The sequence below is a fragment of the Eulemur rufifrons genome, chromosome 30 (assembly GCF_041146395.1).
Source record: "Eulemur rufifrons isolate Redbay chromosome 30, OSU_ERuf_1, whole genome shotgun sequence".
Lineage (NCBI taxonomy): Eukaryota > Metazoa > Chordata > Mammalia > Primates > Lemuridae > Eulemur > Eulemur rufifrons.
In genome coordinates, this window is record NC_091012.1 from 44558824 (window position 1) to 44583561 (window position 24738).

A 24738-nucleotide genomic window follows, 5' to 3' on the forward strand; every position below is an offset into this window, starting at 1 on the left:
AGGGACAAATATAAACATTTGACAAATGGAGGAAGTTCCATAATCTTTGTGAATTTTGGTAATGTGTCATTGTGAGCCACCTATTTTGCAGTGGTAGAACTAAAATACGGTGAGCTGATTTCAGGTTACTGCTTTCATTTTGTGTGCTGTCACATTTAATTCAGTATTCCATGTTTCTGTGAAATGCTTGCTAAACTGCTTCTAAGAAATAAGGCCAAAAAAAAGTTTTCACTACTTCATGGAACACAGCTCTTAATCACAAATTCCTTAGGGTCTAACTAGAAATTAAAATAATAATTGAGATGTTTCCGTTTGAAAGATAACTTTTTATATCTTATGTCACTGGGGACCATAATAAGACACACAGGGTATGAGTAATTCAGATACTTCAAGGTATCTGTTCAGCATTATTGGTCTATAATTTGTCTACTTAATTCTTATATAGCACTTTGGAATCATTTGAGGAAGCTTAACACTGATAAAGAACCTCATGAGGTAAAAAATGAAAGTCTTTTAAAAATGGTGAATATTGAGTTTTTTTTGTATGAAGAAATAAAGGAATTTAGAAATTTTGAGTCATTTCTAATTCTAAATATTTTAGCAGCTATGTGTTTCAGTAATTTCTAGAACTAAAACAATAAATGCAGCACTGATGAAGTCATTCTTAAGTTTTGCTTTATTAAATAACGTGACCATTGGATGTGGTAGAAATTTTCTGCAGTGGATCCTAAAATCTAATGGTATTATAAAATATTCTGATTTTGCTCTTCTTAGAAGTTCAAAGGGGAAGTTTTTAATATTGGGGATATCTGCATGGGAATACACATTTTGTGTGGATATGTTATCTATTTTCTGTCATAAATTAGATGTTTATAAAATATTTTGTTAACACTGTTAGACATGGAAATTTTGAAGATATTTGATATATATCTTGAGATCAAAGAGATTTTTCTCAATTAAAATTAAAATTTGAAGCCAAAGTAATTTCACATACCAGCAATTTGAAAGGGTCTGTTAAACTTTGAAAGCTGTGTCTATAACTTTTTAAAATATATTATGAAGAATTTTTAAACATACAAAAATGTTGAAATAATTGTACAATAAACACACATATACATAACACATATATTCTACAATTTACATCTTACTGTATTTGCTTTTTCACCTATTTTCCCATTTCTCCAGCCCTCTATTATAATCTTATTTTTTCTGCATTTCAAAGTTGCAGATATAAGTACATTTTCCCAGAAATACTTGAACATGCATATCATTAGCCAGAGTCCAATATTTATTTATAATTTTTTTTTAAATTTCAGCTCATTATGGGGGTACAAAAGTTCAGGTTATATATATTGCCCATGCCTCCCCATCCCCCTGAGTCTGAGCTTCAAGTGTGTCCATTCCCTAGACAGTGCACATCGCACTCATCATGTAGGTATGCACCCATCCCCTCCTCCCACCCCCATCCCCCCCAGTCAGAACTTCAAGCGTGTCCATTCCCCAGTGTCCATTCCCCAGGCCGTGCGCATCGCACTCATCAAGTAGGTATACACCCATCCCTTCCACCCAGCCCCCACCTCTATCTGATACCCAATTGGTGTTATTCCCAAATGTGCACTTAGGTGATGATCAGGGAAACCAGTTTGCTGGTGAGTACATGTGGTGCTTATTTTTCCATTCTTGGGATACTTCACTTAATAGAATGGGTTCCAACTCTCTCCAGGAGAACCAAGGTGATGCCATATCACCGTTATTTCTTATAGCTTAGTAATATTCCATTGTATACATATACCACATTTTGCTAATCCATTCATGAATTGATGGGCATTTGGGTTGTTTCCATATCTTTGTGATTGTGAATTGTGCTGCTATAAACATTCGGGTGCAGGTGTCTTTTTTATAGAATGACTTTTGTTCTTCTGGGTAGATGCCCAATAATGGGATTGCTGGATCGAATGGTAGGTCTACTTGAATCTGTTTAAGGTATCTCCATATTGTTTTCCACAGGGGTTTTTTAAAGGTAAAACTTACATATAGTGAAATGTATAAATCTTGTGTATCATTTGGTATATTTTGACAGGTGCATGCACTTACATAACCCAAACCCCCATAAAGATACAGAGCATTACTGTCACCCCAGAAAGTGCCTCCTCCCAAGTCAGTCCACCATATGTACTCTTCAGAGGCAACCACTGTTCTGATATTATTTTCTTCCATAGATTAGGTTATTTTTTGTGTTCTAAAATTTCACATAAATGGAATCATACAGTATGTGTAAGGCTTCTTTCACTTAGCGTAATCTTTTAGAGATTCAGCCGTATTGTCCCATGTATCAGTGGTTCACTCCTTTTTATTGCTGAGCACTATTCCATTGTATGGATGGCCTACAGTTTACTTATCTATTCTTTTGTTGGTGGACATCTGAACTATCTTCTGGTTTTTGGCTATTACTAGTAAAGCTACTGTGAACATTCTTGTAAAAAGCTTTGTTGAAATATGCTTTCATTTCTTTGGGTAAATACTTAGGAATGAAATTGTTGGTATGCCTGTAATTTTCAAATTGAACCTAGCTATTGAAAAAAGTTATTTTTAATCACACTTATCGCTGGACTACATTTCATTTTTAATTTATGATTTTTTTCCATTTCCATTTGCCACCATCCTAGGCCAGGTGATCATACCTCATTTTTAAATTGTGACAGTTTAGCAGGTTCTCTTGCCTCTAGTTGCTTCCCCACTTCAATCCATTCAGCACAAGACTTACTGTGTAGTTTCAAGGCCATCCACCTGGCCTTGTTTCTTATCCCTTCTCAGCATAAACACTATATGCACAATGAACACACATATACACACATATATGTGCCTTCCTGCATGTTTCTGTCTTCATGCTTTTGCTCATACTACTCCAAGCCTAGAACATTCTTTACCCCATCTCCCCAAATCCTTAGAGTTCTTAAGGTCCAGCTCAGTTTTTGAGCTGCTTGTGGGCAAGGACCATGTTTAATACTATACTTCTTTTATATTCCAGTCAGTACTTAGCATAGTGCTAGGAACATAATAGACATTTAGTCAATACACACTAATTTGGTTGCCTGGTACTGATGATTACAAATGAACCTGGTTTTTTAGAATGTCTTTTTAGTGCCCAGTTAGGCTTTATATTTGAAGAACTATTGGATGCAATAGTTTTAAAAGTATTTGTTACAATGATATAGTTCCAAACTCTATGAAATATGTATAACAATGAGAAGAATGTGTTCTAATATGTTTTATAATTACATTGTAATAAAACCACAACTATCTCATACCCCTAGGAAATGAAAGTCATTTATGGTATGTGTGCATTCCAAACAGTGGAAGGCACATTGCCAACTCTTTTATTTTCCTTTGTAATGGAATGCTATAAAATGTACTACACATGTTATGTACCTGCCCTCTTAAATCAATGTGCTGCATTGTCGCAGCAGATGCACGTAGTGGTAGTGGTAGATGCACATAGTGATAGTATGAGGCTTTGGGCTGAGAATCTTATATCGTCCCTCCATATAATGAATGCTGCTCCCTATGCTGAAGCACACTGGTTGTATATGCTTATTGTGACACACTGATGCCTTTTGGGATACAGTTTTGAGATAGAGGCTGCTTCCTTGGAGAGCTGAGCTTCTATCTTCAGTCTTTTGAACTTGAGCTCTCTTCTCACTTGTCAGTATATTTGCAGCGCTCTACCCAAAACACCATTTATAATTTCTGTTGGTCACTGCTGCTGTAGTCTTTTTTCATTTCACTGCTGGTCCCATCACACCAGTAGTGTACTCTACTACTTCCTTCCCTCTTACATTCTCTATTTCCTCTTTTTTTCTTCTTCATTATCCTGTTACTTCTTCCAGACTTTCCATTTTATATAAAAATGCTCTCCCCTTACATACCCTGGCAGGCAATGAAAGCGCTCCTTTCTTTTTGCACATTGAACTGATCAGAGCATTGAATAGGATCTTTAGGTGCGTTGCCACTTCTCCACCTTGCTCTAATTTTGCAGGGGGTTTAGGGGCTCTCTCCTTTTGTTTTCTTTACTGCCAAACCTTATGTTTGTTCCATGTATTATAATATTAGAAGGATATACTTTGTTCCACAGTAGAATCAGATCTGGAATATAATGTGACATTCATTTACAAATGAGTTTTAACTCTGAAATACCATGTGGCACAGGAATGATTTTTGTCTCGTTGATATCATGGTAGCAGGAATGTGGAGGGGACCATGTGTCATTCTGGTCATGATTTTATATTGTTTAATGATGAAATAAGTATAAAGATATGGGTACATACACCTTCAATAACTAATTTTTCTCATAAGTTTACTCTTAGCTCATCTCTTGATTTATAGGTCCCAAGGAATCCTAATATCCCCAGTCCAGTTCTGGCTCAAAGGGAAGAGCAAAAAAAGGTTGATGGAGCTGAACCTCTTACAGCAGAAGAGACTAAAGAAAAGGAAAAACTTCTCACACAAGTAAAATATTTTCAGTGGCTGAAATACTTGTAGTCAACCAGTAGAAAAAAAGAAAATATAGACCACACTTACTTTTTATTGTTTGGGCCTGCTATCCTGATTTGACACACCAACAAAACTCAGGGCTATTTTGTAAACACACGTTTAGACCAAATATCCCTATTTTAAAAAATCCCTTTTATAGAATATGCTTTTTTGGAAATACTGGAAAATACATATATGTAAAGTAAAAATGGCAAGTATTAGAAATATGACATGCATTTTACCAATTATAATAAGCGTGGTGAATCCACATTTGAATCCTGAGAGACGATACTTCTTAACGTACTCTCAAAAATTTAAATTTCTTTTGTTTATTGATGTGAATTGTCCTCTGAAGTTATACTCTACTAATCTTTTATTTATGGAATAATTTCATAATTTTCACAATTCTTTTTATCGTTTCTTAGAAAGAACTTTCATACAATGAGAAATTTCTGAAACTGTGAAAGGTGATCGTTGTATAATTAAAAGCCAATAGTTATTAAGTTGGAAAGGTTTCCATTTGAAGAAAATGTTAATGCTTTTAAGTCATTGTTGCCTTAATGAGTTTTTATGAGTATTATACTTCCAAAATAAACTGTAGAAGATATAAAAAAGTTTCACCATGAAAGACCCCTGCAACATAATAAAAATGTGTACTGTATGACACCACCTGAATGTAGAAGGTTGCCAGCAAGATTTATTTATTCAACGATTTTTTGAACAATGTGCAAGGCACAGTAGAAATTCTCCACATTAATTATTGAAAGATAGTTTTTATATTTATGTGTTATTTATTATGTAGTTTTTTTCCTTGTTATAACATGTAATTTTGTTGAATGAATTTTTGCAAATTACATTCATAAGTTTTTGAGCCAAATGTCTGGAAGTCGTAAAGTTTAGTTTGCAAATATAATTTTGGTTGGCTGAACACTAGGACTTACACAGAATAAAATAAAACATTTAAATATTCATGTTTTATTTTCAAGATTTATTTCATGAGCACAAAAATAAAGTTATGGCCTTAGAGTGCTACATGGCTCATAGTATATTGTGTATGTACAGTATAATGTGACTATACAGTCTCAACTGAAATAATGCTTTAGTTTGTAATGAGAAGTATAATTAATTGTTTTGCCCCTCCTAATAGTTGAATTCCCTTTTAATTGTCTTTGCTGCCTTAAATAATTAATCTTTTCAGAAATCATGGCAGTACAAAGGAAAAAAATATGGGTTTGTCTGAAATCTTGATCAACTAAAAGCTAGAGTTAGAGTTTTGCAGTGTCTGGAGCATCACATTTATATGAGTTGGGGCATCGGGTGGAAAACAAATTCTTGGTCTTATTACTTCAAAGACATGCTAATAATGCCAAAGAGATTTAAAACATTGGCTAAACCGTTCTATATTTTAGTCAAGAAATTACGTGGGCCCAATAATGTTCCATTTATAGAAATTATATTTATGAATACAATTTAGAGCAAATTATTTATTCACAGTAGTTTGGAATGATATAAAGAGCTACAAAACAGTTTTTTGCATTCTTTTTTGATTATTCCTCAGTGTTCTTTTGATTTAATACATCTACATTCCTCTGTTTTAATTTACATGGGAACAGATGGGTGAAAAAAATTATTTAAGTACTGGAATATCAGGACTTCAGCATTTATATTAGCAGTTTTATTTTAATGCATTTGTATTTTAATGTAGTAGGCATCTATAAATATGAAATTAAAAACTATACAGTATCTTAGAACTATAACTCAACTTTAAGTACTTGGCGAGGATTATATTCCCTTTGTAATAGAGAAGCAGTTGTTTCTATAACAACTCTCACTCAAGTTTTGATCCCAACATAAAAAATATGTGATTTTATAAGGAGGAACATTTTAAGTCTTTGAAAGTGTTTTTAATGTATCATTGTATAGAAGTAAATAGGACAGTAAATGGATTTATTAAGTGAACTTCTATTAATGATGTGTAACTTTTTGTTCACAGGGTTTCACAAACTGGACCAAGCGAGATTTTAACCAGTTTATTAAAGCTAATGAGAAGTATGGAAGAGATGACATTGATAATATAGCTCGAGAAGTGGAGGGCAAATCCCCTGAGGATGTCATGGAGTATTCAGGTTTGTATATAATTTGAAACATGATGTTTTATTTTTAACTATTCATTTTTTTAATGTCAGTTTAACACATTAACTGCCATGTGAGTTGTATTTAACTCATGCTAGTTTTGAGCCCGGGGCCTCGTGAAGCATATGTAACTCACACGTCTCTTCACCTTGGGAGCCGTGAGAACTATTTTTCAAGTTGCATATAACTCACACACAGAAAACAATACAAAATAACAAAATTTTCATTAAATTAGAAAGGATCATTTTATTTTCGAAGTTTTTATTCTAATTTTGTAATAAAACGCTGTGGCCCCAAGGAAAATTCTTTTCCTAGTGTGGCAGTCAGTGTGTTATTATACTTTTGTTCAGAGATCTTTTAAACTTTTATGAATAAGATGTAGGTGAAAGTATAAAATTATATTTCTATGAAAATATAAGATTTATGATAACAAACTGACTTTTGTCTCTATTAGTTAGCCAGTAGAGCCAACTGATAAAACAAGGGTTTCATACTTTCCCACCTCTGGAATTAGATCCTTTTCTGGTCTAGTCCTGAGATTCAGGTTCACTGGATTGAATTAGTGTCTGTCTTTCTAGGTTGTCCTTGAAGTAGAGAGTTCCTACCAGGCTCATTTAGAGTCTTAAACACCCTCAGGGTTCCAGTCTACTCCAGACAGGTTCATGTGGGTCCCATTAATTTGAGGCAAACTGGAATAGATTAAAAAGATTGCTTGAATCAGTCTATTGGTTGGTCCTTGAATCATCTCCCTCTCTTGCTCAGCTGTGTCTTTGGTCTTAACCAGAATCAGTTTAGCTGCTGAAGCGTATGGAATTAATACTAATTCTCCTGTCATAGCCCATGCAACCTCAGGCTCTGAAAAGAAATCTTATTAAAAATAGGTAAATATATCTAGCAAGTTTTCTATATGTAGAACATGGGTCTTTTCTAACTTCCAAATGGGTTGAGCTCCCAAATTTAGTCTGTATCTTAGATGTTCAGAATCTAGAGCATTTTCCTCGTTGAAAAAATGTTACAAAGTAGGTTTAGGTTTCTGTGCCAGCCCCCAAAACCTATTTAACCTAACCATTGAAATTCTTTGTTTTTGCAATAGTAGGAAACAGATATTACAATACCAATAAATGCACCCAAATTAATACTGACTAAGAAGCGGCTTTTAATTGTATCTAGAGTGCTAGTGCCTGAACAATTTCAGATTTAATTATATAAATTATCAGATACTTTTTTTTCCTTCTGGAAATCTGAAAGTGTCTTCTGGGGACTTCAGAGGTCAGTTGTATTTAGTTTTTATTTTATATACTGTCTCATTTATGAACTTCCTTTTGCTTGATACCAGCATGATATTACTATTACTCTTAAGGTTTAACACATAAGTTTAGGGCATTTGAAAGCTTAGGGGGGGGAAAAATAGATGGAAGTGAGACATTTTAGCTTCAAGAGTTGAACAAAAAATGTGTAAAAGGGTATGTGCTGTGAGATTTTTTCTGAAGGAGAATTTTCTTCATAAGATAGGGAGATAGCATCACTGTGTGTGAAGTTGCAAGAAAATGTGATTGAAAAAGATATCATGTCAGATGCTCTCTCAAATTTGATACCAGGCCAGGTGGCATGACTAGCTCAGGACCGTTAAGTTGCTGCCCACCAGGTTGGGGGCCATGTCATAGGGTGGGGAGGTTGGAATGGGTTTATGTAGTTGGTTGCAGTAAGATAAGAAATGTGTACCATTGGATGTTCATGAATATATAGTATCTTGTACATAACAGGCATTTAAATATGTGTTGAATGAATAAGTGAGTGAATGAATAAATAAACACAGGTGTTTATAAAAATCAGAGTGCCAACATACCTTTCTTAATAGGCTCTGAAAATGAAAAATTTGAGGATGTATGTCATTAAAAGGTATTTTCACTGAAGTCATAGGATGTGACATATTAATTCAGCCAGATTATTTGGTTCATCTATAAAATTTGGTTGAGTGACTCAGTAGTTTGAATATTCTTCCGTATGTATCCAATGAAATTCCCAATGAGGATTTTTTTTTAAGAGAAAAGGCTATTCTAAGTAAGCTTGAAAACAAACTATAGATCCTTGGAAATATTGTATGATTAGTGAGTGATTCCAAAAGCAAATAACAGTTTCAGTAGAAATTGCCACTTCATGGAAAACATTTGAATGACCTGTTGATAATAGTTTTATTTTGTGCTAGGAAGCTATTTTCACTGTTTATATGCTGCTCTCTCCTGTTTCACTTTATGTGTTAGGTCCCTTCTATATCATGTTGGAGTAAAAAGCCCAGCTTAAATCAGTATCCATAGCATCTTTTGAAATCCTAGTCATTTGGAAAGGATAACTAAAGATTTCATAATATTTCATGAACAGAAAATTGCTTGAAACCTTATTCTTATTTTTAAGTGAAAAGTTACTAGTAGTTAATAATTGAACATCTATATACAGATGAATCTGAATCTTAATTAAAAAATGTAAGTTGACTATATTATTTCCTGTTAATTCTTTATTCTACAATTCCTTAGATTTGTTTGCTTAAATGATAGTATTTTAAGTAATAACTCTGTTTTTCAGCTGTATTTTGGGAACGTTGTAATGAATTACAGGACATTGAAAAAATTATGGCTCAAATTGAACGTGGAGAAGCAAGAATTCAACGAAGGATGAGCATCAAGAGAGCCCTGGATGCCAAGGTACTATATTTTATGTATTCATTGATATGGTGCTCAGCTTTGACTTCTTATTGCACATTCAATTAAAAGCACTGTTTTGTTGAAATACACAGATTGCAAGATACAAGGCACCATTTCATCAGCTGCGTATTCAGTATGGAACCAGCAAAGGAAAGAACTATACTGAGGAAGAAGATAGATTCTTGATTTGTATGTTACACAAAATGGGCTTTGATAGAGAAAATGTTTATGAAGAATTAAGACAGTGTGTACGGAATGCTCCCCAGTTTAGATTTGACTGGTTTATCAAGTCTAGAACTGCCATGGTATGTATTCCTTTCTTACTTACTTCCTCCAACTTTTTATTTTGAAAAATTTCACACACCATATATTCTTCACCTAGATTCTCCAGTTGTTAACATTTTGTCACATTGGCTTTCTCTCTCTCATACATGTATACTTGTACATACATACACAGGATCTATATATACATGTAGAATGTATATTTTGTATTCAGAAATATGGAAACCTATCTATATTCTATATTAAGAATTACATATCTATTTTATGTTCATTTATAATATCTATATTGCTGAACCATTTGAAAATAAATTACAGACAACATGAGTGGTTACCTCTAAATACTTCATCATGTATCTCCGAAGAATAAGGACATTTTGCTACATAACCACAATCCCAGCTGAAAATGTTAACATTGACTCAGTAATGTCATTTAGTATACAGTCCATGTACAAACTTTTCCAGTTGTCCCCAAAATGTCTTTTATAGCTGTTTTTTTTTTTTTTTTTTTTTTTTTTGAGACAGAGTCTCACTTTGTTGCCCAGGCTAGAGTGAGTGCCGTGGCGTCAGCCTAGCTCACAGCAACCTCAAACTCCTGGGCTCAAGCGATCCTCCTGCCTCAGCCTCCCGAGTAGCTGGGACTACAGGCATGCGCCACTATGCCCGGCTAATTTTTCTATATGTATATTTTTAGTTGTCCATATAATTTCTTTCTATTTTTAGTAGAGACGGGGTCTCGCTCTTGCTCAGGCTGGTCTCGAACTCCTGACCTTGAGCGATCCGCCCGCCTCGGCCTCCCAGAGTGCTAGGATTACAGGCGTGAGCCACCGCGCCCGGCCTATAGCTGTTTTTTTAAAAATTGGTGATCCAGCAAGGTTCACACATTGCATTTGGTTGTTGGGTCCCTTTAGTCTCTTTTAATCCACAACTTTTTGTTTTTCATGACCATGACTTTTTTAAGGTGTCTAGGCTAGTCATCTTGGATAATGTCCCACACTGTGGATTTACCTCATTATTTGCTCATTGTTAAGGTTAGGTTTCAAATTTTTGACAATAATCCTATGGAAGTGATGTGTATTTTTTGTTGCATCACATGAGGAGGCACATGTTGTCAGGTGGTCACACTATTGGTGTGGTGTGACCACACTAAGTTTGGTCACTTGATTAACATGGTGATCTTCAAAGCTTTCCATTCTAGAGATATATTTTCCTCTTTTTAATTAAGCAGGTGATACTTGAGACTGTGTGAATGACTTAAAGATTTATTTTTAATGAAAAGGAATTGTTTCCCAAGTTGAGTTTTTGTAAGAGTATAATGAAACAGAATAATTAAGTAGAAGAGGCATTTTATTTTACCTTATGCTGTTTTCTCCATTACTTTCTAACATGAATTGTGTTCCTGTTAAATTCTAGTGCTACTTAGCAGTGGTGTTCATAATGATATTGAAATATATGCAACTCATTTTTAATGTTGGTATCATCAGTCTTCTGTCAGCCAGGGTAATTAAGACAAAAATAGATTTATACAGCCTAAAAATTAAAAGCAACTAGAAACTAACAATCCAAGCAATGGTTTTGTGACTAGTGATAAAATAGGACACATTTTTCTTAGTTAGTTGCTATTTATCATAAAGATGTTTGTCTAAAAGTTCATTGGGGTATGAAATAATGCTTAATATTTTGTTGACTCATTTTATATTTCAGTTCAAGTTGAATAAAAAGAAAAGAAAATTTGAGTTGCTATCCTGAAGACATTAATTTGGCAGAGGCTTTAGAAGATCAGATATTTGTTAAAACTTTGATACAAATTTAGAGTGTACATGGATTATGTCATTGGAATGTGTCCATCAAATTTATGGGTATCATAATGCTGAGACAGCTAGCAAATACTTTAGACCAAGCCATGATCTAAAAGAAATTAGAGCAATTAGAATGATGGATTGGTTAAATCTAGCAACATGACATTTAATAGAGATAAATGTAAAGTGCTATACTTACACAAAAGAATATTAAAAGGTGTATACGTTAGCAAGATACAGTAGGAAGTATTGAGAAAAGAATAAAAACGATAAAGAGTTAATCTGTACATGAAGGACTGAGGTTAGATGTAGAGAAAAGTTGTTTGACAGAGTTTTTTGGATCATTGAAATGGATTATTGAAGAACAATGTAGAATATCTTTTCTATTAGCCTTTGAAAATGTTATTCTATTTTGACTGAAGACTTTGGCTGTGAGTTGGCCTTTTTAGGTCTCTTCTAGCACAGTGCATCTATGACTGTGTTTGGCAGAGAACTCCCTTCAAAAGCCATGCATTAAAGTTTTTAGCCATTTGGGGTTTTATGTGTGTGATGATAAAATTTAGAGCAGCACCAACAGCTTGTAAAAGACAAATGCCTACCTACATTTGTCGGTTAATCACGTATTGGAACATACATGCTCTTTTATGTGATAGAGAATTTTTTGGATTTTGAGTTTTATTTCAGTGATATTTTGCTAATTTTTTAAAAGGTTGGGAGCTTAAAGCTATTTTCAGTTTCTGGAATCATTAAAGCAGTAGGATGAAAGAGATTTAAAGTGCAAGAAAAATCTTATACTATTTGTAATATGAACACGACTATGGAACTATATAACCTTCTTATTTTCCAAGAAGAAATCCAGTATATTATTAACAACCACTAGATGTCTCTGAACTCCCTTGTAAAAAATCTGTTTTTCCTCCATCTTCTTTTTACAAAACATTTACCTTTGTACTCTTTCTTTGCTAAGAGATTTAAATCTCTAGTGTATATTTTCCAAAAAGCAGATATTAACTATATAGGTGATCACAAAATGAAATCTTCATTTTGTCTGTTAAAAATGAAGACACCTTTGTCCTTAATTGCCTTCTAGAAGGTGGAATTTATGATTTCTAAAGAATCTTTAAAACCATGCAATAGCTTATTTTATATTTTTATATTTTATTTAAAAGTTTTTATTAATTTTTCTGTCATATTAAATTTTCATTTCCCTTCTAGCTGATGGATATGTTTTGTTTACATTTCTGGATTTAGAATATAAGTAATATATTTTAAAATATGTATACATTTAGACTCTTTAGAATATTTCATGATAACATCAATAATTAGGAAATTTTAGAAATGCATTATTAATATTTCTTGATGATTTCTTTCCCTCTTCATTTTTAATGACTGTTCTTGTATAGTGAATGACATTCACAATCTAGGAAGGGAAACCACCCCCCTTGAAAGAGGCGATTCTGATTTCTGAAATAAAAACAATTTGTTTCATTGAAAAATCCCATCTTAGAAATACAGAAGATGTAATTTGATTCATTTTGTGAGTATGTCGCTGTGCTCAAATGAAAATCTTACTAATGATTAAACTTGGCTTACTAAAGAAGTTGTCTTTAAAAACAATCTTGCTTAAGAGATGACTCTTTTCTTTCCCAGAGATACCAATAAATAGTGTGAAATGCTTCTTAGAAAAAAGGAGAAACCTTAGTAGTTATGTTTTATTCAAAGATCTCAAAGCAAAGTATGGAATTCATGGCTTCTGACTTAACTAACAGTCATAAAGTGCTTAAAGGCACGTACCTCCACTTCTAAATATGCCTCCCTTTGAAGCCTTCAGCTAAAGGTTGAAGATTTCTTTGACGCTCTTCTCCATTTAAAAATGCTGGCTATACAAAAGAGAAAATGAGTTTCAGTTACATTTCTCTGTGCTAAAAGGATTGTGATTTCTTTCTCTGAGAACTTGTGTGGTCTTTAAGTAAGTAATCAGTCTCTATTGAGCTACATAAACAAGTAGGAAGGATATGATCAACTTAGCTTTTTAAGCTCAGAGAATATGAATTGCCCTACCATTTTCTTTCTTGCATACCCTTAGTCTTAGGGTATTCAAAAACTTAAAAGGACTTTTACCAAATGACTGTAAGAGGAAATGATAATACTTTGTATGTGTATAGTACCTACCTTTTATATAATGCTTGCCAGTCCTATTACCAACATTAGCTTATTAATTTTCTTGCCGTTCCTTTTAGAGAATGTATCTCAAAGTACTATTTCTGTTCATTTAGTGACAGACTAAACTGGGAGATTTGAGAATCTGAGAGGTCTGAAATACCAAGCACATTAGTCAGTTTACTACAAAGGACATGTGGAAAAAGTACCCAAAATTCGATTAGTGTAATTCCTTGGACCTCCTTAGGTCCCTCTAAGTACTTAAAGTAGAACAAGCAGAATCTAACTTTCTGAAATAAAAAACATTTCTTGATAGAACCACTTATTGTATCCTCTGCAGGGTTGCTTTGATTCTTAATTTTAGTTAAAAAAAATTCTTACCTTTTAACCTCTGGGGGGACTTTTCTAGCCAGCTCAAGAAGCTGCATGTGCATTGCCTGTGGCTGTGCACATTGAAGTTAAATCTGAGTATCAGTAATTAGTCATTACAATTACCCTGTATTTTGTGGTAGTTTAAATGAGTTTTTCTGATAGCATCTCGGAGAGACAATCCTGCAATGTTGTATACAATGTAATAAAAATTTCATGTTATTACTGTTTGTTTTCATATCACAGCTTTATTATTAATGAAAGTGTTTTTTATTTAAAAGTAAGAAAATGATGTTCCCCATTAGAATTGTAGGAGAAAAATACTTTTTAGAAAATATTGCCATAGCTTTTTGTTAACTTGCTTCCTTTTTTATAGGTTTATCAGTGGGCAGAAAATGTTAATTAGGTTATTGGTTCAGTACAGGATAATTTATAAATTATCTGTCCAGTCAGAAAAGGATTTTCTTCATAGTTACTTTTAAAGTAAAGTCAAATTCAAAAATTTCCAATTTGTTCTGTGGTCACAATAACACTTCTATTTGTTGCTTATGGAGCATAGTCTAGGAAAATTTATAAAGAAAGAAAGAAATCATTTCTGATTTTATATGTTAGTACTTAATTGTGTGATAACAGCTAATATTGATATTTTAGAGTATTACATTCTTACTGGAAGATGAGAAATATGAATTAATACATTATTGGTAAAATTAATAAACCATAAAATTATTGATGGGTTCTTCTTGACTATAGAATTAAAATATTAAAAACCAAATATATTTATGCTCATAGGGATTTGTTACTTCCCCATGTACTTGAAAGGGTAGAATGTCCCTTTTCAACCTTAATTTTGCAAAGGTCCTATAGCAGAGGTATATACAGAGGAGACAGCACTTAACTTTGCCTTAAGTGTTAGATTAGAGGAATAACTTCACAGAAGTCATTCTTGGAACCGAGTCTTGAAAAACTAGAAGGAGTTGGCCATGAGAGTACATTCCAGGTTGTAGAAACAGCATATGCAAAGGTATAAATAAGTAAAACATATTTAGAAACTGCAAGCAGGTTGATATGAAAGGTGTGAATAGGAAAAGTGCTAGAAGATGAGGCTGGAAAGGTAGCTGGTGGCTGAAATATGAAGGGCCCTGTCTTAGACGTTGGCTTTGGTCATTAGGTGGTAGGAAGTGGGGAGTCATTGAAAGATTTTAACTGGGTAGTGACATGATCAGATTTACATTTTAAAAATACAGTTCTCGTGGAAGTGGGTAAATGTCTACCTCAACTACCAGGTAGACTGAAAATTTGTATCTATATCTTTTCTCTGTTCCTCACCTTCCCCCCCCTTCCCTTGATTAATGTGCCCAAGAATAGTGTTTTTTTCCTATTTCTCTCTTATCTTTCAAGTGCAATTATTTATATTTAAAGAGACCAGCATAGGACCTTATCTAGAGTAGACACTCAGTGAATAAATGAGCAAAGAACTGTTGTACCTCAGTTTGCTTTTGTCCCATAGATTCCTATAGTTGGACCAGATTTGGGTAGAATGCAAGGAAATGTGCCAGTGGGTTGGAGTTCATTTCACTTCTTTTGTTTAATCTACCTTTTTCTAATGATAGACTTTGTTTGGCTGTCATCCCTGCATCTTTTATTTATTCATAAGTTTGAACAGCCAGTTGTAAATTTCATGTGTTCTATTAGTGTAGCTATAGTGTTTGATTTAGGACCCTGAACTGTTCTAACACTCTGAAATACAATTAATGCACTAACAGGAGTTCATTTTAGGTATTTATACTTATGTGTTATCTTATGAGGAAGTGATAGAATGTTTTCTAAATAGCAGTGCTTAAGCAGTAGCAGTTACATAAAAGCATATAACTTGTGATACTTGTTTGGGAAATGCAGGATATATTTATTTGGATATTAACTCTCATTTAACTGCCAGTGTGCTTGGGCCCTGAGATTCTAGTGTAGACTGACGTTGCTTTTTGTTCATATTATAGAGGTTCAAAAGTGACTTAGGAACCTGGGAAATACTAATAGATTGCAGAATGTATAGGTGAAGGTATCAATTAAAAAATTATTTTCTGGAAGTAAAGTATAGGAAGCATATAAAAGAGGAAAAGAGAAAAAAAAATGTCCATTTTGTTTTACTAAGAACCATGGGAGAAAATTCTGACCGTATAGAACTTTACCTGTAAATCCAGAGGCACAAATATGGAGTGCAATTTTTTTTTGCCCTTGCTCATTCAGCAGCTTTTGACTTTCAACCATAACAGGCAGAGACCTTCTATCATTCAGACTTAGGTAGGCTTAGTGTCTAGGATTTTAGTACATAGGAAATGTAATGTGGAGCCTCTTTAATCTCTTTGAATAAGTCACTTGAAGTCTACTGATGCTTTCTGTGCCTTTTGAATTGATGCTTTGAAGCTGAGTATTGGGGCAAAGGATATTTGGACTTGGTGCCTGGGATGATTGATATTCACTGCACACTAAGGGACAGTGCCACTTACTACAAACATTACATCATTTATTAAAGGTAGAGATATACATCCTAGTATTCAAAAGTTGAAACTTGAGTGACTTTGCATTAAATAGAATCATAAACCATTAAAAAGTTATGGAAGAGGCCGGGCGCGGTGGCTCATGCCTCTAATCCTAGCACTCTGGGAGGCCGAAGTGGGTGGATCGTTTGAGCTCAGGAGTTCAAGACCAGCCTGAGCAAGAGCGAGACCCTGTCTCTACTAAAAATAGAAAGAAATAATCTGGACAGCTAAAAAAAAAAAAAAATATATATATATATGTGTGTATGTATATATAAAATTTAGCCAGGCATGGTGGCGCATGCCTGTAGTCCCAGCTACTTGAGAGGCTGAGGCAGGAGGATCGCTTGAGCCTAGGAGTTTGAGGTTGCTGTGAGCTAGGCTGACGCCACAGCACTCTAGCCTGGGCAACAGAGTGAGACTCTGTCTCAAAAAAAAATAATAAAATAAAATAAAATAAAAATAAAAAGTTATGGAAGACCAAGGGAGCACAATTTTATTTTAAGTAAATTTAAAGTCTATGTTTTTTTTTTTAATTTCAGGATATTATGAGGGTACAAATGTTTTGGTTACATGGATTGCTTTTGTACTGCTTGAGACAAAGTTATAAGTGTGCCCATCACCCAGATTGTGTACATTGTACTAGTTAGGTATGATTTTGCCCATCCCCTCCTCCCTCCTCCCAATTGTTTGATTTCCGCTGAGTTTTACTTCCTATTGTGCACATGAGTGCTGTTTGGTTAGTTCCAATTTAATAGTGAGTACATGTGGTGTTTGTTTTTCCATTCTTGGGATACTTCAATTAGGAGAATGGTCTCCAGTTCCATCCAGATTGTTACAAAAGGTATTAATTCATTTTTTAATGGCTAAGTAGTACTCCATGGTATACATATACCACGTTTCATTAATCCACTCATGAATTGATGGGCACTTGGGTTGATTTTGCATGTTTGCGATTGTGAATTGTGCTGCAATAAATATTTGAGTGCAAGTGTCTTTTTGAACAAATGATTTTTTTTTCCTTTGAGTAAATACCCAGTAGTGGGATTGCTGGATCAAATGGTAGGTCTACTTTTGGTTCTTTGAGGTAACTCCATACTACTTTCCATAGAGGTTGTACTAGTTTGCAGTCCCACCAGCAGTGTATAAGTGTTTTTTTGTCTCTGCATCCACTCCAGCATCTGTTGTTTTGGGAGTTTTTAATAAAAGCCATTCTCACTGGAGTTAGGTGATATCTCATTGTGGTTTTGATTTGCATTTCCCTGATGATTGGTGACGTTGAGCATTTTTTCTTATGTTTATCGGCAATTTGTCTATCTTCTTTTGAAAAGCTTCTGTTCATGTCTTTTGCCCACTTTTTAATGGGGTTTGATGTTTCTTTGCTGATGCACTTGAGTTCTTTGTAGATTCTAGCTGGTTATTAGCCCTTTATCGGATATATAGTTTGCAAATATTTTCTCTCATTTTGTAGGTCGTCTATTCACCCTATTGATTGTCTCCTTGGCTGTGCAGAAGCTTTTTAATTTAATCAGGTCCCATTTATTTATTTTTGTTGTTGCTGTCATAGCTGCTGGGGTTTTCTTCATAAATTCTTTGCCTAGGCCAATATCTAGAAGAGTTTTTCCAACATTTCTTGTAGAATTCTTATGGCTTTGTGTCTTAGGTTTAAGCCCGTTATCCATCATGAGTTAACTTTAGTGAGTGGTGAGAGATATAGATCCTGTTTCAATCTTCTACATGTGGCTATCCAATTTTCCCAGCACCATTTATTGAATAGAGATTCTTTTCCCCAGTGTATATTGTTGTCTGCTTTGTCAAAGATCAGACGGCAATATGTAGATGGTTTTATATCTGGATTCTTAGAGTTCTGTTCCATTGGTCTACATCTCTATTTTTGTGCCAGTACCATGCTGTTTTGGTTCCTGTAGTCTTGTAGTATAGCTTAAAGTCTGGTAAAGTGATGCCTCCAGATTTGTTCCTTTTGCTTAAGGTTGCTTTGGCTATTCGGGCTCTTGTTCCAAACGAAGCATAGAATTATTTTTTCTAGATTTGCAAAAAATGGTGTTGGTATTTTGATGGGGATTGCATTGAATCTGTAAATCACTTCAGGTAGTATGGACATTTGAACAATGTTGATTCTACTGATCTATGAGCATTATATATTTTTCCATTTGTTTATGTCATCTGCAGTTTCTGTCCTCAGTGATTCGTAGTTCTCTTTGTAGAGATCTTTTTCTTCCTTGGTTAAATATATTGCTAGGTATTATATTTTCTTTGTAGCTATTACAAAAGGTATTGAGTATTTGATTTGATCCTCAGCTTGACTGTTGTTGGTGTATAGGAATGGTACTGATTTGTGTACATTGATTTTATAATTTGAGACTTTGCTGAATTTATTTATTGATTCCAGGACTCTCTTGGTGGAATCTTTGGGGTTTTCTAGATGTAAGATCATATCACCAGCAAAGAGTGATAGTTTGACCTCCTCTTTCCCCATTTGGATACCTTTAATTTCCTTCTCTTGCCTGATTCCTCTGGCTAGGACCTCCAGCACTATGTTGAATAGAAGTGGTGACAGTGGGCATCCTTGTCTTGTTCCATCTCTGAGTGGAAATGCTTTCAACTTTTCCCCATTCAGTATGATGTTGGCTGTGGGTTTATTGTATATGGCTTTTATAATTTTGAGATGTATTCCATCTATGCCTATTTTGTTAAGAGTTTTTTTTTTTATCATAAGAGTGCTGAATTTTGTCAAGTGCTTTTTCTGCATCTATTGAGATGATCATATGACCTTTGTTTCTGCTTCTGTTTATGTGATGAATTACATTTATGGATTTACTATGTTGAACCATCCTTGCATCCTTGGGATACAGCCCACTTGGTCATGGTGGATTATTTTTTTGGTGTGCTGCTGAATTCTGTTTGCTAGAATTTTATTGGTGATTTTTACATCTGTAGTCTATGGTTTAAAACAGGGCTTGCAAACTGTGGCCCTGTTTTCGTGTGGCCTGCAAGCCAAGAATGATTTTTGTATTTTTAAGTGGTTGAAAATAATCAAAAGAAGATGATATTTTATAACATGTGAAATTTATACAAAATTCACATTCTAGGGTCCATATGATCTTATTGGAACACAGCCACACATTTATTTATGTATAGTCTATGGCTGTTTTCATGGTACAGTGGCAAAACTGAATAGTTTTGACAGAGACTGTGTGGTCTGCAAAGTCAAAAATATTTAATCTCAGTCTCTTTATAGAATAAATGTGCCAACCTTGGTTTAAAAGAATGTGTAAGAAAGGTGGAGAAAAGGAAATAATATAACCAAGCGTAGGTTTAAGTGAAGAATGGGTAAAAAGAGAGGATATTTAGCCTTAAAGAGGGGTGTTTGCAGGTCTGGGGTGATAATGATGGAGGCATGGGAACTGCATTGAAATATTTGAAGGATTGTCATACAGAAGAGGAAATCGGCTTATTCTTTAATGACTACAAAAGTTATACCTAGGACCAATTGTTGGAAACTATAAGGGAGAAAATTGCAGCTTTGCATAAGGGAAAATTTTTAACATGTCCAAAAATGGAATAGCCCGCCTTGGGAGGTGGTGTGTTTCCCATCATTGGAGGAGTTCAGACAGGCTGGACAATTAAATAGTAGGGATCTAATAGAAGGGATTGAAGCATCAATTTGAATGATTTTTAAAGTTCCTTTCTAATCTTGAGAGTCTGTGATTTTATGAATTTCCACTAGTGAGAATCCATATGAAGGGAAGATTTCTGAGTACAAAATACACCTTTGATTACATCACACTTCCTGCTAAAAATTGTCAATGAGATCCTTTTGTCAACTGAATTAAGTAGAAGTCCTTAGTTCTTTGTTCTTAGTTTCTAGGTTTTTTGTACAGGCATATCTAGGAGACATTGTTGGTTTGGTCCCAGACCACAGCGATAAAGTGAATATCTCAATAAAGCAAGTCACATGAATATTTTGGTTTCCCAGTGCATATAAAAATTATATTTGTCTGGTTGTGGTGGATCATGCCTGTAATGCTAGCACTTTGAGAGGCCGAGGTGGGAGGATTGCTTGGGGCCAGGAGTTCAAGACCAGTCTGAACAACACAGTGAGACCCTGTCTTTATAAACAATAGAAAAATTAGCCTGGTGTATGGTGGTGTGCACCTGTAGTCCCAGCTACTCGGGAGCCTGAGGCAGGAGGATCGCTTCAGCCCAGGAGTTTGAGGTTGCTGTGAGCTATAGTGACACCATCGCACTCTAGCCAGGGCAACAGAGTGAAACCCTGTCTGAAAGAAAAAGTGATATTTACATTATAATGCTGTCTGCTAAGTGTGCAATAGCATTATGTCTTAAAAAACAATATATATAACTTAATTAAAAATATTTTATTGTTAAAAATTACTAATGGTCATCTGATCCTTCAGTGAGCCATATTTTTTTGCTGGTAGAAAATCTTACCTTGATGTTGATGGCTGTTGACTGATCAGAATGGTGGTTGCCAGAGTTTGGGTGGCTGTGGCAATTTCTTAAAATAACACAACAATGAAATTTGCCACATCATTGACTCTTCTTTTCACAAAAGATTTCTCTGTACCATGCGATGCTGTTTTATAGCATTTTACCCACAGTAGAACTTCTTTCATGATTGAAGTCAATCCTCTCAAACCCTACCACTGCTTTACCAGCTAAGTTTATGTAATATTCTAAATCCTTTGTTGTCCTTTCAACAGTGTTTTCAGCATCTTCACCAGGAGTAGATGCCATCTCAAGAAACCACTTTCCTTGCTCATCTATTAGAAGCAACTCCTCATCCGCTCAAGTTTTATCATAACATTGCATGATAAAATCAGTTACATATTCAGGCTTTACTTCTGATTCTAGTTCTCTTGCTGTTTCCACCACATCTGCAGTTACCTCTTCCACTGAAGTCCTGAACCCTCAAAGTTATCCATGAGGGTTGGAATCTACTTTTGAGCTCCTGTTAATATTGGTATTTTGACCTCCTCCCATGAATCATGATTATTCTTAATGGCATTTAAAATAGTGAATCCTTTCCAGGAGTTTTTTTTTTTTTTTTTTTTTTTTTTTTTTTTTTTTTTGAGACAGAGTCTCACTCTGTTGCCCGAGCTAGAGTGAGTGCCGTGGCGTCAGTCTAGCTCACAGCAACCTCAAACTCCTGGGCTTAAGCGATCCTACTGCCTCAGCCTCCCGAGTAGCTGGGACTACAGGCATGCGCCACCATGCCCGGCTAATTTTTTGTATATATATATTTTAGTTGTCCATATAATTTCTTTCTATTTTTAGTAGAGACGGGGTCTCACTCTTGCTCAGGCTGGTCTTGAACTCCTGACCTCGAGCGATCCACCCGCCTCGGCCTCCCAGAGTGCTAGGATTACAGGCGTGAGCCACCGCGCCCGGCCTTTTCCAGGAGTTTTTAAATTTTCTTTGCTCAGATCCACCAGAGGAATCACTAATTACAGAAGCTATAGCCTTACAAAATATATTTCTTAAATAATAATGCTTAAAAATCAAAGTTACTCCTTGATCCATGGGCTACAGAATGGACATAGTGTTAGCAGATATGAAAACAACATTAATCTCCTTGTACATCTCCATTAGAGCTCTTGGGTGACTAGGAACATTGTAAATGATCAGTAATATTTTGAAAGGAATCTTTTTTTTCTGAGCAGTAGGTCTCAAAAGTGGGGCTAAAATACTCAGTAAACCACGCTATAAAGAGATGTGGTGTCATTCAGGCTCTGTTGTTCTATTTATAGAGCACAGGCAGAGCAGATTTAGTATAATTCTTTTTTTTTTTTTTTTTTTTTTGAGACAGAGTCTCACTCTGTTGCCCGGGCTAGAGTGCCGTGGCATCAGCCTAGCCCACAGCAACCTCAAACTCCTGGGCTCAAGCCAGATTTAGTATAATTCTTTAGGGCCCTAGGATTTTTGGAATGGTAAATGAGCATTGGCTTCAACTTAAAGTCACTGACTGTATTAGCTCCTAACAAGAGAGGCAGTCTGTCCTTTGAAACTTTGAAGCTTTGAAGCCAGGCATTGATTTTTCCACTGTAGCTATGAAAGTCCTAGATGGCAGCATCTTCCAGTAATCAGGTTTTTTTGTCTACATTGAAAATCTATTGTTTAGTGTTGCCACCTTTTCTAGATTTTCTGGGTAATTTGCTGCAGCTTCTATATCAGCACTTGCTGTTTTACCTTGTCCTTTTATGTTATGGAGACAGTTTCCTCAAACCTTATGAACCAACATCTGCTAGCTTCAAACTTTTCTTCTGTAACTTCTTCACCTCTCTGAGCCTTCATAGAATTGAAGAGTTAGGGTCTTGCTCTGGATTAAGCTTTGGCTTAAGGGAATGTGGCTGATGTTTGAAACGTTCTCCACATTAGCAATAAGGCTGCTTTGCTTTTTTATTGTTCATGTGTTCACTGGAGTAGTACTTTTAATTTCCTTCAAGAACTTTTCCTTTTTAGTCACAGTTTGGTGCAAGAGGCCTACTTTTGGCCTGTGTTGACTTTGGACATGCCTTCTTCACTAAGCTTAATCATTTCTAGCTTTTGATTTAAAGTGAGAGATGTGAGACTCTTCCTTTCACTTGAACACTTAGAGGCCATTGTAGGGTTATTAATTGGACTAATTGCAGTATTGTTGTGTCTCATGGACTAGGGAGGCCCAGGGAGAAGGGAGGAGGATAAAGGAATCTCTGGTCAGTGGAACAGTCAGAACACACAAAACATTTATTTACTAAGTTCGCCATCTTATATGGGCATGGTTTGTGGCACCTCAAAACAATTACAATAGTAAAATCAAAGATCACTGATCACAATTCACCATAAGAGATACAATAATGAAAAAGTTTGAAATATTGTTAGAATTACCAAAATGTGACACTGAGACATGAAGTGGTTACATCCTCTTGGAAAAATGGTGCCTGTAGACTTGTTCAATGCAAGATTGCCACAAACCTTCAGTGTGTAAAGAGCACAATATCTGTGAAGCCCAATAAAGTGAAGTGCGATAAATTGAATTATGTCTGTACTTTGATCCTAACTTAGCCTTATCTATCAATCTTAAATTGTACATTTCCCAAGTTGATTTCTACTAAACTTTGTTCCAGGATATGCAAATAGATGAGATGCAGAACAAGGGTTCTGTGTTCAAATAGATTTGGGACATGCTGATAATGAGTCTTGCCCTTGACACTTCCACTGTAAATTAGAATGCTGAAAAGCTCTGAGAAGTCCTACCATGAAGAAATTTATTTAACCTTTTTAAAATCCAACATTGCTCATATACATTTGAGCACAGAATATATTTTGCCACAGCTATTAACACTACAGACAGTTTTCCACTTGTTATTTTCCTATTCTCTTCTGTTGCTTTTATTGTTTTTGCATCTCTTCTCTTCCTCTTGTGTGCTATTTTTCTTCTTCCAACTTCATTCCTAAATCCAGTGTAGGGAAATGATGAGAGAAAGAGATGATTAGACTACAGAATTGTGGAAACAGTTTGAGGCCCTGTGAACCATTCCCTGTAACTCCTGCAAAATAGGAAGAATAGAGCGGTACAAGAATGTAGGAGAATATATAAAAGAAGAAATTACAGAAAAGGAAAGTCCTTTTGACATCGTGAAATTTCTTAGTCATTTCATAGTGATTTAGTTATTCGAAAAGTGAGTCACTGTTTTATTGGTAATCTTGCCTTTCTCCTTGTAATTTCTGGTTTTAGCAAGTGTTCTGTTTATGATACCATCTGTATAGTTAGGCAGTCTTGAAGCATGTGAATAAAAAATGGAATTGGTATCTCCAGAGAACATAATATGACCTATGCTAGGAAGATAACATCCGTGCTTGGTCATTCCTTGATGGCTTTCTCTAGAGAGTTAGATTATTTTTCTGTGTCTGGAGTAGTCAGTGACAAGGTAAAAGGAATGAAGGTAAGAACTTATTATATAGTCTATTTATAATCATTTTGAGATATTCTACTTTCCTATATCAAAAGTATTAGTTTTATTCCCTGAATCACCTACATGAGCCATGAATATGTATCTAAAGACATCTGCAGTCAAGGCAACTATTACTTACTGAGAATAATAATGGCCAGAGGGTATAGCTTAATGATTCAAGAATCAGCTTCACATAAAGACTATATCCAGTCTCCCTAGAAACCAAAGATCAAATTTCATCAGGGTCAACTTAGCCCTTTCT

The 24738-nt window shown here is 34.9% G+C and overlaps 1 protein-coding gene across 5 annotated transcripts in view; it reads left to right on the top strand.

The window, feature by feature from the left end:
- The window catches only part of SMARCA1 (SNF2 related chromatin remodeling ATPase 1), a 141754-nt gene that overhangs the window by 42377 nt on the left and 74639 nt on the right, over positions 1 to 24738 (top strand). For all 5 annotated transcript variants that reach the window (XM_069464361.1, XM_069464358.1, XM_069464359.1 and 2 more), the window contains 4 exons: positions 4384 to 4506; positions 6524 to 6656; positions 9244 to 9362; positions 9455 to 9667. In XM_069464361.1, the coding sequence (XP_069320462.1) occupies positions 4384 to 4506; positions 6524 to 6656; positions 9244 to 9362; positions 9455 to 9667 (588 nt within the window). The remainder of the gene's footprint in view (positions 1 to 4383; positions 4507 to 6523; positions 6657 to 9243; positions 9363 to 9454; positions 9668 to 24738) is intronic.